This window comes from Myotis lucifugus, unplaced genomic scaffold (genome assembly GCF_000147115.1).
Source record: "Myotis lucifugus unplaced genomic scaffold, Myoluc2.0 scaffold_736, whole genome shotgun sequence".
Taxonomy (NCBI): domain Eukaryota; kingdom Metazoa; phylum Chordata; class Mammalia; order Chiroptera; family Vespertilionidae; genus Myotis; species Myotis lucifugus.
Genome location: NW_005871784.1, coordinates 218,187 through 234,060, shown reverse-complemented (window position 1 = coordinate 234,060; position 15,874 = coordinate 218,187). Strand labels below are relative to the sequence as shown.

General features: G+C 52.1%; 1 protein-coding gene across 1 annotated transcript in view; it reads left to right on the top strand.

The window, feature by feature from the left end:
• PRDM5 (PR/SET domain 5) overlaps positions 1-15,874 on the top strand; it is a 66,639-nt gene that overhangs the window by 25,491 nt on the left and 25,274 nt on the right. Inside the window, exons 10-13 of the mRNA XM_006105925.3 lie at positions 3,263-3,356; positions 7,398-7,558; positions 7,865-7,958; positions 15,666-15,751. Coding sequence (XP_006105987.1) covers positions 3,263-3,356; positions 7,398-7,558; positions 7,865-7,958; positions 15,666-15,751 — 435 coding nt within the window. The remainder of the gene's footprint in view (positions 1-3,262; positions 3,357-7,397; positions 7,559-7,864; positions 7,959-15,665; positions 15,752-15,874) is intronic.

Genomic DNA, 15,874 nt, shown 5'->3' with positions numbered 1-15,874 from the left:
CTGTTGTTCAAGGACCAGCTGTAGTTATTCCAGCGTTTGTTGGGGCTTTCCAAAGACATCTCTATTGGCATCATCTGCAAAGTCAGGGTTTCAGGTTCCGTGTTCGTCCACCAAGAAATAGAAAGAGGCCGCCTTACCAGAAGGGAGCAGGTTTGATTGATGGCGTCTCGGGTGGCCGCTGCCTGGTTTCTCGAGCCGTGTGCTGAGCGTGGCCTCAGATGTCGGGAGGGCGCCCACCTTCTGCCTCTGGGATCGCGTGACGGGAACACGCCCCTGGCCCGCTTCCTGCTCGGCCGCTGGAACTCTCGCGTTCTCTCTTTGATGAAACTGATCTGCCCGCATTTATGAGTTTTTCACAGTTTGGCTGCTGTTATGTGCCGAGTGGGATTTGGCCCGTGCTCTCGGCACCATCTCTCATTCTTGGGGCCATAAATCATATGGAAGTAATAATGTTGTCTTGGGAAGGACAGCAACAGCGAGGCCTGCAGTGTCCAAAGCGGACGCCCCCTCGAGCCTTCGCTGCGGACCCACGCGCGCTCTCTGTGTCTGGTCCTAGCGCGTGTTTGCCTTGGTTTTGGGAAACTGTCCCCAATGGTCTCCAAGTGTCATGTGAAAAAAGCAAATCAACCTTTTCTTCTCTCGTGAGTCCCAAGTGGCCAGATAGTTAAGAAACGGAAAAATGGGGATGTGTCAGGCAAGCAGGAAAAACCATTACGGGCTTCATTTAGCATGACCGACGGTGGTTATTTTAAAGCAATGGACGCTTTTGGTTGGTTTTGATCATGTAACCTACGCATTTTTATTATACTTATTTATTTCAGTCAGTTATTATAACCTTTAGGTTCGCTTGAAAAGGGAAGGGACTCTTTCCTTGTGGGTATGACAGTAGGCAGTGACATTTTGAAGGAGTGAATTTTATCTCTGAAACGGAACGGCTCTCTGCATCCTCTTGCCGGTCATGTGGGTCAGCGTTAGTCTCCCTTCTCCCTGGTCCTTTCGGTCATCGTTGGACCGGATTCGTAGCTGTCGTTTAGGATGGAGCTAAAGTAAAGACTGTTTGTCTACATCCAAGTATACCCCTTAGATCCTGTAAATCACAATCGGGCAGGCGGTTCAGAACCACAGACACAGACACTGCTGTTAGTCTTCACCCCCCATGTTATTCACTATCAAACTTATTGCAAAGCAGAACTGGGGAGGGCGAGCCTCCTCCTCCAGGCAGGACCCGCTGAGATCCGGGGGCTGGCAGTCCTCGTGTGAGGTGGTAGCGTGCACAGAGGACTTGTCCCGATGACCCCACACACAAGCTGCTGGGGACAGAGCTGTGTCTAGGCTAATACAGACCCTTTTCCTAACCTTCCAGGGGTGAACTCTACTGGCCTGCCGGGACCTGTAGTCACACCTCTCGGAATAATTCCACGGGGCCTCCTGCGATGACTCATCCAGTGAATTCCAAACTCTGGGCCACGGCCACTGTGTGGGTCTTGGAGTCAGTCCAAGGAGCCACGGGGTAGCCATTAAAAATAGCACAGAAAGTGTAGGAATGAGAAGAACAAATGCTTTAAAGGATAAGCTACAGATATTCGAATGTGCTATTTAAGCCACAGAGAGAAAATAAACGTGGAGAAATACTCCAGGAATATGTGTGTTAGAACCAGTCTCTTTTTAAAAGAGAGAGCTTTGTTATTAACGACTCATGTCTGCATATCAGAAGCACGTTACCGTCCCATCGGGTCACAGAATAAACCGAAAGCCGCCTACAACGTGCGTCATCTGGCTGTTAACAAGGCCTGTGAATTAAGTTTTTCACAACCGAAAACAGGCATGCTCACACCTTTCTCAGCAACACTATGTTTATCCTATATAATAAAAGGGTAATATGCAAATTGGCCCTAACGGCAGAACGACCATAACGATCACTGGACCACTCACTGTGAGGCACACAGACCACCTCTTGGTCCTTTTCCCCGACCAGTAGGCTCTGATCGCCTGATGGCAAATGGGGAACCGGGGATGGGTGGCAGGGGACGCGGGTGATGCCAGACCAAGGCCCCCACCCCGTCGGTCGCCCCCCACACAGAGGGTGACCCGCAGTGGGGGTGGGGCTGGCAAGTGGGCGGGAACAGCCAACCTTTCAGTCCCTTCCCCTGGCTGTCAGGCTCCAGCAGGGGGTGGGGCCAGCTGCGGGCAGCCGGGGAAGATGGCCTTGATCGCAGGCCAGGCCTAGAGACCATACCTGCACCTCACCTCTAGTAGGGTTATAATGTCCATCAGACTAAGGAAATGTGTCGATCACCATGTTGTGAATGGTGACTTTCCTTTAAAGTATTCCCTTCATCTTTATCCCACATGCATCATAAAAATCCATCAGTTACGTGATTTGTTTATTGTAATAAGGGCACAGTGTGACTTGTGACGTGTTGGTGGTACCTTGCCACTCGTGGTGGAACCGGGTTTTAGCCACTGATTTGCGCCAGATGGACGATGCTGGTGTAGGATGGAAGGCAGGGGTTCCGTTTTTGAGTTTTAGATCTAGCAGGCGGTTTGCGGTTCTTGTTGATCAGTATATTTTGTTTAATGATGCTCATTGCGTCTGTGCGGTTGGACAGTTAGCAGACGACTGAGACTGCTGGAGCCTTGGTCTTCTCATCTGTCCTTGGGGACAATAGAGCATTATTCGCCGAGTTGCTGTTAGAATTAAGTGAACTAACTCATGGAAGGTGGTTCGCATCTGACACAAAATAAACATTTAACGCATCTACCGAGCGTTAATTACGAGTGACTGTCCTGGTTTAATGGGGGGAGCATCACCCAGGACTGAACGTCCCCTGGAGGCGGTCACTGACGTGGGCAGGGGGTGGAAACGGTCATCCAGTCCCTTTCTGATGAGGCGCCGGCCCCGCAGTTAAAGCCCTCGGTGGTCAAGGTGCTTCAGTCACGGAGAAACGACACCTTTGTCGGACGAGAGCCCGAGAAACCCCTGCTGCATGCTGGGGAGTGTTTGTGGTCATGGGCACCATTTCCTGGACCACGTATGAACACGTATGAAACGTCTATCCAGTGCGAGAATGTGAAAGGACACTTGTGTGTCCCATGTGCACAGCATGTTGATGTGAGTGGTTTGGAGTCGACAGCCGTCACCAGGAGAAGCAGGTTATTGGCCGAGTCCCCTTCTCTCCTCTTTCTCACCTGGACCCGGAGCTCCCTTTCCTGTGCGGGTGTGTGGGCTCCGCATCCTCCTGACTCAGTTTCTCCCCCGCAGACCCACTCCGAGGAGAGGCCGTTCCAGTGCGAGGAATGCAAGGCCCTATTCCGGACCCCATTTTCCCTGCACAGACACCTGCTCATACACAACAGTAAGTGCGTCAGGCGGGATGACCTTGCACTTGTCTCCCCACCCCCCGTCCCACCCCTGGCCCCAAGGAGCTGTCTGCTGTGCACACAGGACAGTAATTGCCTCTCATCTTCCCTCGTCCTTATTTGTTGTCCCACAGGAAGATCAGCCATCTTAGGAGACAGTTTATTTTGTCACTCGCACCATCATTTAGTTTGTATGGAACACATAGCCTGTGTCCTGAAAGGTCGCTTTGAAATTTGCTCGAAAGCAGACAGTTTGGTCCCTTTTAAATGTAAGGATGTACATTCTTGGCTGCCGAAGTGTTTTGTAGTTTGATGGGAGTAGCAGTGGCAGGGGCTTACATACACGCAAATCTCACCGAGGTGTGGCCCCTCCCAGGAAAACATACAGGAAGGCAGGCTGGGGCGGGAGGGTGATTTCAGGAGCTCACAGGTCTTTGCTGATGGGTAAGGTCAGAGTCACATCGAACGTGACCTCTGAGTTGAGGAACTGAGAGGATGGGGCGCAGAGAGGGCAGCACGGACTCGGCTCGCGGTTCAGGGAGCAGCCCGTTCTGCGTCCGCTCTTCCCCACTCAGCACGCTGCCTCCTACATCGCCCTTCCTGGGCAGGGTGCAGGGATGCGGTTTTCCTTTGTTTATCAGACACACCCACCCCACAGAAGTCCGCCTAGCGTCACACCCAGAGCCGTGTTGAGGGGACCCAGGAACACACAGCCACATCGGCGAGGCCATCACTACGCTGTAGAGGAGAAAGTGCGACCGCGCAGCTGAAGGGCAAAGCGGGGGCGCCGTCCAGGTGTTAGTGACCACGGCACCTGACATGGAAGGGAAAACGGTGTAACGAGTCACAGTTCCTTTTCTTGCTTCTAATTGGAGTTGTTTACTCAGTAGATCATCCTCCACAGATGAAGTTTCCACTGCTGATTGCATTTTTAATATTTCTGAGGGAAGCGAAGTCGTTGCTCATCCTTGACAGCTGATTGCCCAGATAAGATAGTATCTTGGAAGAAATTTTCTCTGGTCCATGGGAGTATCGAAAAAAATCATAATGATAAAGATGTTAAGGCTTTTCTGAAAGCTGAGCGTGACGATGGTAATGAAAGGCATCTTTTCCCATAGAAAGCATGGGCTGTGCCCACAGGCCCTGCGGCCCCCTTGCTGCTCTGGGGAAGTTCTTAGCAGACTCTCCGCTCCCCTTCTAACGCTCAGCTGGAAGTTTCATAAGCCTCGCGTGTCACGGAACAGCAGGCGCTTCCATCCCGTCTCCCTGTCGTTGGGTTGGGAAGGATCACTGTTTTGGAACAAGGATTGACACACGGGAGCCTTGCAACCGTGGCCTCAGACTCAGGAAATTTTTCTTTGGCTAGATGAAGTTTTATTTATTTTATTATTTTTTAAAATATATATTTTCTATTGATTTCAGAGAGGAAGGGAGAGAGAGATAGAAACATCAATGATGAGAGAGAATCATGGATCGGCTGCCTCCTGCACACCCCCCACACGGGGGATGGAGGCCACAACCCAGGCATGTGCCCTGACCGGGAATTGAACTGTGACCTCCTGGTTCATAGGTCGTCCCTCACCCACTGAGCCACGCCGGCCGGGCTGAAGTCTTATTTTTAACAGCAGCAAGGAATTCTCGGGAGAAGGAATCCAATACTTTTGACTTCATCCTGTTGGTTCTGATCAATCTGAGGCAGAGGATTGAGGCCACGGAGGCTGGGCCGTGCCTATGTGTTTAATATAATGTTGATTGGCATGTTGATCAGGGGGTTTATGAAGCTGCATCACGACATGTGGTTAGAAAGGTCGACTCTAGAATTGGGCGAGGAAGCGAGTGATTTAAGGAGGATGGGAAACTGGGTGGTACAAACAGAAGACAAAACACCAGACCGCATCTTATGCAACAGGACGCTTAAAACCTGTTTAACTTCACCACGTGGAGGTGGTAATTAGACACTGACATGCGCTCACGATACGAGGAAAACTTGCCATAATTATTTTGGAAATTATTGCCATTTTCTAATATTCTGAAAGCTGAAAGGCAGGCTCCTAGCCAGCTTCTTGGTTTTAAAATGGGGGGGGGGGGAATTGGATAAATTGAAGGCAAAGAAATCTGGTAAAATCAAATAAAATCTCATACCAGAATTTTAAAATTCTGATACACGTTAAAGCCAAGAAACCCGGAATGCAAACACGAGGAGAAAGGTGCCGCATGGCGAGGTGCTGTTCAGGGTCGCGCATTTTGCTTCTCTTGACAGTTTAATGAAAATGCTTGGCTGTGCGCAATCTTGGAGGATTTGGTTTTTAATTTCTTGCAGTGCCTGACTAAGATCTGGTGTAATTAACATCCGTAACCTTGTGTCAACTCATCCTTCACTTTGCTCTCACTGGTTCTATATTTCACACAAAAGAAATGTTCAGATCTAGCTAAAGAGATACGCAGAGACAACCTGGGTCGCCACAGCACCCCCCACGACACAGACGCACAAAGCAACTGCAGGCGAAGCCCTCAGAACCCGCCCGGTCCTGCGATTCCTGCGTGGCCCCCACGTGACTTTGTCTCAAACACCAGATCTCAACAGGCCTCTGAGAGACTAAACAGCCGCTTTCTGATGGGAAACACAAGGGCGGGGGTGGCTTGCCTTCTCCCCCTTTCTCCTTCCCTTCTCTTTGTCCTTCAATGTGCTGGGAAGGTGTCCGAGGACCCCACAGGCCTAATGGGACGCTGGCTGTGATGGAGGCGTAGGGGGCTGGGCCGAGGCATCTCTCACTGAGACTAGAAAATTGCCTGTGTCGTTTGCCCCAGTGAAGGTGTGAATCTGTGCTAATGCCATTGTTCTCTAAAGGGGAACATGCATTCCGGTGCTAGTCCGTCTCGCACGCACAGGGCCGTGGCTACGTGCACTGATGACTTCCCGCAGGACACGCTGTCTTCTGATTGTGCGCATTCCCCGCTTAGAGTGTTGGGAAGGGGCACCGAGAGCCCGACATGCGTGCCAGGAAGAGCTGAGAGATGGCGTTCCGTGAACTTTAGAAAGTGCCGAGGGCTCCCTAAGCTGCTTCCCCTGCAGCCGAGGCCACGAATGAAGGCAAGCACCCGGGGCTCCAGGGCAGTGGTTCTCAACCTTCCTAATGCTACGACCCTTTAATACTGTTCCTCATGTTGTGGTGACCCCCAATTTCATTGTTACAAATTGAACATAATTAAAGCATAGTGATTAATCACAAACACAATATGTAATTATATATGTGTTTTCTGATGGTCTTAAGTGACCCCTGTGAAAGGGTCATTTGACCCCCAAAGGGGTCGAGACCCACAGGTTGAGAACCGCTGCTCTAGGGTATAAGCCGGGAGTTGCCACTCTAGACTCCCCTGTCCCCCCAAACTGTCTGAGAGCCTGGGCAGAACCCCTCCCCCAGCAGCTTCACGCCCACTAAGGACCACTGTGGGGCTCCCGTCCACATACCTGAGACCAAGTCCCAGAGACCGTGCTGAGGCGGGCGGGGGGATGGAGGCCCCCGTCCCGGGATGGGATGGCTGCTCTCACCCCTCTGTCTCCCTCAGGCCCTTCGCCCCCAAGCTGGCTGCCAGTGACCAGGCCTGCCTGTGCCCCATCCCTGGAAGGCCATGTGGATCGCTGTGGGATTGAGGGGAGAAATGAGGGGTCTCCAACGCACCTCCTCTCCTTGACAGAGGCCTTTTGTCCCCACAAGACTCTACTTAGCTCAAACCCCAGCCCCTGCCCTGGAAACTTACTTTTAAAACAAGTGATGGACCCTCAGGAAATGAATTCAATGCCCACATTTTCCCGGTGCAGAGGCTGCGAGTATGCGAAGGTACAGGGCTTCCCTGGCCGCACAGAGATTCTGCAAATGCGGAACCCAACTTGTTGTGACCCACTCCCCTTTGCGGGTGGGATACGCGGTCAGAGCCCTAAAGCCAACCTGCGGGGGGTCAAGACCAGCAGGTGTGTGAGGGCCGCTGGTGGACCCGTGGGGGCACCTCATTGTCCTTTCCTGTGACCTATTTCCAAGGTGAGAGGACCTTCAAGTGCCATCACTGTGACGCGACCTTCAAGAGGAAGGACACCTTGAACGTGCACGTGCAGGTGGTGCACGAGCGGCACAAGAAGTACCGCTGCGAGCTGTGCAACAAGGCCTTCGTCACGCCCTCCGTGCTGCGGAGCCACAAGAAGGTCAGGGCCCTCGCGGCTCCGTTTCCCGGCCTCGCGTGGGGCAGCCTTACAGGCGGGGTGGCCGAGGGGCCTGGACGGTAACCCGCAGGGTTATTTTCAAATTCCCACGGATGCGTGGATCTGAGGGGGTTTGGAACCAGTGGGGATGCGCGTGACAATGGTTTAAAGTCTCGTTGTGAGACTGAATCACTTTAAAATGAAACGTAAGCCAGGAGGAAAGGGTTTGCCCTTCGTCATCGTTACCTGCTTCTCTGGATTTACCCTCAATTCTTTTACCCCCCCCCCCTGCCCCCGCCGCCCCCATAGACACACACGGGAGAAAAGGAGAAGACCTGCCCGTACTGCGGCCAGAAGTTCGCCAGCAGCGGGACGCTCCGTGTGCACATCCGCAGCCACACAGGTGAGCAGCGGGCAGCTGAGGCCCCACGGGGGTGGGGGAAGGCACGGGGGTGGGGGTGGGGCGGCAGGGGCGTCTGGGACCAGGGCGTCCTAATGCCACAAAACATCTCCAGATGGAGAGTCCATCTCGCCTGTTTTCTCCCTTAACATTTTATAAAATCCGATTTCTGATTCTAGAAAAATTTTGAATAAGTTGCCTTTCTCAAACTAAGTTACTATCTAGCGTGGAAGTAATCCGCTCGCTGTCTGGCTGTGATGTGACTGCTGTAATGTACACACTGTCCAGGGGACAGAAGAGGGAGCGGATCACTCCCTGTGGAGGCCGGGGGCCTCCTCTTAATCCTTTTGTCAACCTCAGGAAGCGGCATTTCCCGAAGGCCCTGTCCTGTGGGACCTCACACCCCCTCCCTGATGCTTCCCATCCGTCACGTTCAAATCCGTCGGTGCGACGGCACTGGGGTCTTTCCCCGCGTGTGGCTCTGACTCGCACACAGACCACTGGGGAGACGCGGGCTCCCTGAGCCGCAGGTCTTCCCGTGCTCACGTCAGTACCGACCTCATCCGGCGAGTCCGCGGTCCAGCACGTGGCAGCAGACCCAGGTCTCTTCCATTCTGAGTGTGCCTTGATTCCTCGAATTCCAACTCCCTCCCTCACCTTCCTTTCCTTCCTTCTTTTCTTCCTTCCTTTCTCTTTAAATGACAGGCTCACTGCTTTTATATGAAAAAGCAAATGTTCACCAAATACAATGTCTGAATGGCCGTAGTCATGGTCACTTCGTGTCGAGAACAAACTGCTCCACGGGAAAAGCCGCCGGTTCTGCCCCTCGAGGCCACGCCTTCTCGCTGAGCCTCCCGCGTGGGTCCCTGTGCTTCCCGGGTCACGGGGGTGCCCACTCCCACTTTATCCAGAGAGCAGTAGAGGCGGGTTCATTCTGCGTGACGAGGTTGACCCTGAGGAACTGGCATAGCCAGGAGCAGCGGGTAGCGAGCAGCTGGGTAGCGGTTCTGGCCCCCTGCTGGGGGTCTCATCCAGCAGCGACCAGGAGGCCCCCGCTGTCCATCACTCGGACATCGCTCCCGGGTACCACGTGGCACTTTGTTCATCGGTTCACCTCCACACTCGGGCTGCAAAGGCCGGGCGGGCGGGGCAGGTTCTACTCAGTTGATGGAGGAAGGAAGCTCCTCGGACAGGACCCAGGACCTTTCTCAGCGGAGCGGCAGGTTCCCAAGGCCACACTCATTCCCTGTCACAGAACCTGAGGCTCAGACAGCAAACGGCCCAGCCAGTCCAGGGAATACGGTAATGACCTACCTAATCAAGGAGATAGAATCCAAGTGTGGTCGCTTCTACCCAGCTGTTACAATGAACACAAGAAGCATGGCTGGTGTGGCTCAGTGGTTGGGTGTCGACCTATGAACCAGGAGGTTATGGTTTGATTCCTGGTTGGGGCATATGCTGGGGTTACAGGCTTGATCCCCAGTGGAGGGCGTGCAGGAGGCAGCCAAGCAATGATTCTCATCATTGATGTTTCTATCTCTTTCTCCCTCTTCCTTCCTCTCTGAAATCAATAAATATTTATAAAAAATATGTAACACAAGAATTATAAAATGCTCTAAGTCCTCCAGTATAAAAGGTGAGGAATGAAATTCTAAAGGTCTTAACATTACTTCAGTAGTTTGAAAGTTTTATGCTTTAGAGCCAAATGAAAGGTGCTCTAAAATTTTTATTTTCACATTCCCATGTTCATTTACTCCTGAGCCACCTTTATCGTGGCAATAACATACAGAGAACACAATGGTTAAATGCAGTTTCACCAGATTGCTTTTTTTTTTTAAAAAAAAGGGTTTTATTTTTTAGAACAAGTTTAGGTTCACAGTAAAATGAAGGGAAGGTACAGAGAGTTGCTCATCTACCTCCTCCCCCGACACAGCCCCCCACCATCCACATCCCCAGCCGGAGGGGCATGTCTGTTACAATCCATGAACCTGTGCTGACACATTATAAACCCCCAGAGCCCGCCATCTACCTTAAGGCTCCCTCTTGCTGTTGGACATCCTGTGGGTTCGGGCAAATGATAACGACATGTGCCCGTGATTGGAGTTTTACACCGAGTAGTTTCACTGCCCCCAAACCCATTCATCCCCCAACTCTCACCCCGGCAACCACCGAGTCCCCACAGTCTCCCCCAAATGTTACCCAGCAGATGGGTTGCTTTATTGCGCCCAGGAAGTGGCTATCAACGGATGGCCTTTCCGCGAGGCGATGGCACTGAGCGCTCCACCGTGTGCCCAGGTGCTTCTGCAGGTCACGGTCTTTTCTGTCTCCTCATGGTGCTGAAAGAGCCGGTTTCATTTTGCGGTTACAGTATTCAAACCGTCCATCGGTATTTTGAAAAGCGGATTCTCTCTCGTAACCTCAGCCCAGTTTTATGAAGGGGAGACATGCCCGCAGCCTCGAGCTCCTCCTTCCATTTGCTGGTGTCGTGCGTCACTTCCTGTCTCGTGTATAGGTGTGGTGTGTGTCTACTTCATGTTCACTTTCTCTGAACCGCTCTTACTCTTCTGGCTCAGACTAGCGGCCATTCTCTAAGACGGTGATAACTTAGCTATTGAGTTACTACCTGTCTGCCCCTTCTGGGAGGAATCTTAGTATTTTTTCTCTGTTTAAAGGAAACCTTTTGAAAAATGCCTCTGGTTCTTTACATTTTGATGGACTCTATCCTTTACTGCCTCCGCTAACCAACCAGTTGGATCAGTGTACCCTGTCTCACCTCTTCTCTGTCCCTCCGCCCCATCCCCATCCCCATTCCCATCCTTCGGTACCACTGGGGCGAAATCTGACAAAACTTTGGTTTTTCCATTAACCTTGAGAATGTTATTTTTCATAAACTTTGTATCTACCTTCTAAAGTCCACTCATTCTTCATAATTAAGTGATTTGAATAAGGGCATGTGCAGCAAGTGCGCACAAGACGTTTGCTTTTATACATCATTAAACTATAGTATTCTTTCTTAAAAATATTTTTATTGCTTTTTAGAGGAAGGGACAGGGAGAGAGAGAAAAAAACATTGATGCAAGAACGCAGCGTCGATTGGCGCCCATGCACACCCCTCATTGGGGATCCAGCCCGCAACCCGGGCATGTGTCCTGACCGGGAATTGAACTGCGACCCTTTGGTGGACAGAATGATGACCAACCAACTGGGCCACACCGACCAGGGAAAAATATAATATTATTGACTTTGAGAATAGAAAGGAATCTCAGGAAGTTTCTAGTTCAAGCCTCTTAGTTGAATTCACGCCCATCAAAATCCAGTGATTTGCTCGTTACAGAACGATTCGGTTTTCCAGCGTCACCTGGCTGGTGTTTTATCCCTTGTTCTCTAACAATACCCCCTAACCTCCCGTTGCCCCTGACTTACTATGGGTTACATACATGCCTCCCACAATGTGTGATGATATCATCTGGGTCATCAGCCAGTTGAGGATACTCATCTGCACTTGGACCCGTAGGGGTGTGGCGTGTTACTTATGGTCTAACTGAGCACTTAACTCCACTCTGGAGTGACTTTCCCACCACAAAACCAACTTCCAGAGACCTTATTACTCGGTGCTGGTTCATATGAGAGCTGCGTCTGTGCCCAGCAGGCAGCTGTCATTCATCACCGGCCTCCCGGGCTGGAGTGCCAATGGTGGCACCCCGAGGGCAGAAGGAATAGCGGCCCTGCCTCCCGACCGTCCACTGCTTCTCAGGTCTGCTGGAACTGGGGTGATTCCGCAAGGAATCTGTGGACTGTGACAGGGATTCCGAACGTCGTTCATAAATTATGAGAGAAATTCTAGGAACTGCTTTTGGGCCAGAAGGTTAATTACCTGCCTGCAGCTCCCCGATCTGCGTGTTCGTAGACGCCGGCTGTGGGCCTTCTGTTCCGGGCTGGCTGCATGCTGCTGCTGGAACCGAGTCATAAATCACTGTCCCAGCAAACATTTAATGTTCCAGTAAATACCTGTGATCCGCTTAGAAATAAAGGTTCAGTATAATTTGCTTCTACTTGGATTTCAGCCACTACTTGTCAGTCTTCTCTAATGTTTTTACTAAAGGAATCCATTCATTTTTAGAGTATTTGTTCACAGGTTTAAGAACACTAGCAATAAATAATCCTATAAAATAAAAGGCTAATACGCAAATTGTCCCCATGGGCACGAACTGTGACCTCCTGAGCCACACCGGCCTGGCTATTATACAAAATAGGGCTCCAGATTAACTTTTTAATCTTCTAAGTTGCTCATGGCCATTACTGCTCAATCTGTTGCATTCAGTGTGTTTACTGGCATGATATAAGATTTGATCTTCTGAGCCATCTGACCGAGTGGTCAAGTTCATTTCTTAAATCCGTGGCCTAATTTAAGAGTGTCAAGATACCTCATTTAAGAATACCAGGATTTGCAAGGTTTTTCTTTATTAATTTCACGTTACCTAAACAACAGTCTTTAGAAAGGATTTGTGTCCAGATGTTGGACAGTGAGGCGGTTTTGTAGCCATCGATGGATAGTCAGTATTCGGGGGCTTTAGGGTCCTTGTATGGGAGCACACACACTAACCTTCACTCCCTCCACAAACTTCAGATGCTGTTTTAATATCAGTATGTTGCTCTTTGGTGAGAACCAGAGTTCTTCTCATGCCTTTAATTAACATTCCATTGCATAAAACAATGGTAGCGTTAATAAACTATTATTCTAATAGCATGCATTAGACTAGAATCGAGTTTCCCCCTGTTGCCTTTAGCCACATTTGCATGGTTGTTGTCATAATGCAGTTTCTTTGTTAAAGATTCCCGGTGGGTGACTTGCTTGGGGGCCGGGCTAGACCCGGGTAAGGGGTTCCATGTGCATCCGGATGTCCCCTGTGGAGGGCACAGCCCCGTTTCCTGGAGCCCTTCCCTGACATTTCCCACCTTTCCTCGCCCTTTCACACCTAGAATATCTTGAAGCTCCTCCCACCTCAGGCGTGCCAGCAGTGAGAATTGGGAGGCACTAGCCAGTACGATAAGATAATCCAAAGATGGAGACTTACCCAGAGTGTCTCAGATGGTCTTACACGGGCCCCGGAACTGCATCCCTTCCGTCCTGTGCCTTTCCTGACGACCTGAGCTAGTCCTTCTCCCGCGCCCTCAGAGGCTTTCTCACACCTGCCTCCGTCCGTATCTGAGATGACCGTCTGTGTTTTCTTTAACTTCTCCATGCCCTTTTCCTCACACGAGTGACATTGAAGGGACGGCGATTGTGCGAATGTACTCGTAACCCCATTCCCAAGGCCCTGGACAAGGACAGATACCTGTTTAACGAATGAGTGAGGCCGCTTCGTGGAGCCTCCACTCTGAGGCATCTTTTAAAATCAACCTCCGTTCAGCCCTGTACAGTGGGCATCGTGTTCCTCTGTGTTCCTGGATGTGTTTGAAGAAAACACAGAGGATGGTAATGTTACTGGGTGTCCGAGCGTAATGTGAGCAAAGAGGCAGACACAAAGAACTCGCCTGCTTTTCTTAGCCCGGTCACGCACACGTCATACGCACGTCAGTGTCATGTGTGCGGCTGTGCCCATTAGCTGACTGCCGGTAGCTGCCCCTGTGTGTGCTGTGTGTGCGGTATTGGCCAGGGCCGCGTTCCGCTCCCTGTGGAAGGTGCGTACCTGTCTCCTGTGATGGCGGGCCTGCTTGAGACATAACACACATTCCGCCCTCCCCCTCCCCCGGCACCCCTGCTCCCTGTGAACTCTGAGGACCCAGTGCCTCCCTTGCTGGACAGAAAGATCTGGTTCATGTCAACTGTCATGTCAAGAAGCGGAGTTTCCGTCAATCACTTTAGAAAGTCCCGCCTCCGTTACCCAGAACAGCAGCCACATTGTTAATCAGGAGGCGGCGCAGAGCTGGGGCTACATTCTGACTCCCGCACGCAATAGCTCTGTCCGCTGAGGCACTGGCGCCTCCTCCCTGTGCCTCACTTTCTCTGTTTGGAAACCAGGGACACGGATACCCAGACCCCAAGGTTGTTGCCAGGACGAAAGTTGCTGCGAGGCGTTGAGCGCCGTGCTCCGCCGAGCAGAGCGAGCGGGACCCCCTGGCTGTTGTTATTGTTTCTGCTTCGATGAGCTTTTAGCTCCATTTTCTTAGCGAATTTTTGAACTAATTCTCGTGTTGGTCAACATAACACTGTGGTTCCCTAAACACAGTGAAGGCAGTGCCTGAACCTGCCCACGGTACTGCAGGATGGCATGTGCACTGGCCTCAGAGTGCACTTAGCCTCTGTGCCTGGCGGCGTCCACGCAGGAAAGAAAGGCTGCTCTTCTCGAAAATTAGTTCCTTCATACCAGGAGGGCTGTCCGTGTGGGGTGCGTGTCCTCATTCCCCGGGCCCAGCTCACAGGAGCCCCCGGGCGCCCCTCCTCCCGCTGAGGCTGGAACGTGGGCTGTTCTGGGGCCTCCCCCAGACGTCCCTGCTTCAAACCCAGGTTCAGTGGAGCAGAGGCGGCCCGGGGGCCACGGGGCCATGGAGGCCATAGGGGCCCCGGGACCCACAGGGAGCCATCTGTCTCTGGAGGCAGCACTGGCTGGAGGGTCAGGGCGGGGCCTGGTGGGAAGGCAGCGCCTTGCTCACTGGAATGATGCCAGTGACCCCGGACGGAAGGAGAGTCCTGGTCAGCACAGGAGGGAGGCACTGCTGGTCGGAGGCCTGTCTGCGTGGAAGGAAACACGGGCAGAGTCCTGCACCTGCTGAAAGGTGACTCCCTCCTGGTGCTGGGCTTCGGTGCAGCCGGGACCAGCATCCACGTCAGCGCCGGGTTAAATGGAGGGATAAGTGACAAGTGGCTTCTCTACCAGTCGCCTTTGACTGGGGGCAGCTGCACATTGCATTTTGTCACATTTTTGTCGTTTCGCAGTAGAACTTCAACAAACTGTGACAAGTGTCTGCGTGCTTGCTTGGTTTACAAAGAGGCTCGGCAAGTCCTGAGTAACCTCTGGGTGACAGGTACCCGGTCACATCAGAGTGTGGGTCCACGATTGCCTAGTTCAGCAGCCGGTGGTTCTGTTCAGCGAACACCAATTCTATGAAAGTCTTTTGAAACTCATCCCTCTAACTGAGATAGGACATGAAAAACTTTCTTTAAAAGCAAAGAAAGTATCAGTGGGATAACTAAAGACCCTCAGTGCTCATTGATTAATGTCGCTCCTTAATAAATTGACTCAGAGAGCCTGGCTGGAGTGGTTGAGCATCGTCCCATGCAGAAGGCAACTGATAGGTGTTTCTCACATCGATGTCTCTCTCTCTCTCTCTCTCTCTCTCTCTCTCTCTCTCTCTCTTTCCCCCTTCTTCTCTCTAAGAATATCCTCAGATGAGGATTAAAAAAATGATTCATGTAAAACTTTTTTCACAAATTCTTAAAATCAGGAGACTTCAGGTGGGCTCACGCCCTAAAAGGACCGCGCATCAGGCCTGCTGCTGGGACTCTCGCTTGTTTCCGAGTCCAGCAGGTACAGCGGGCTGGGTCCCTGTCCACCGGAGGGAAGGCCAGCCCACTGCCCGCTGCTGTGGTGCGGGGCCTAGGGGGCACGGAGCGGGCGGGGACCGATCTGAGTGCGGGGGGAGAAGGAGGATGGCGCTGCTTGCTCTGCGCCTTGCGTGTTCTGACGCGGAGCCCTCCCTCTCTCGTAGGCGAGCGCCCCTACCAGTGCCCGTACTGCGAGAAGGGCTTCAGCAAGAACGACGGGCTGAAGATGCACATCCGCACGCACACCCGGGTAAGACGCGGCCGGCCGCCCGGTCACGGGGAGCCAGGCTTCCTCACAGAGGCGCGGAGCTGACCTTGGGCAGACCAAGGCCGTGGGTCTGAAATTGCGTGTTTATGTTTATGATGGACGTTG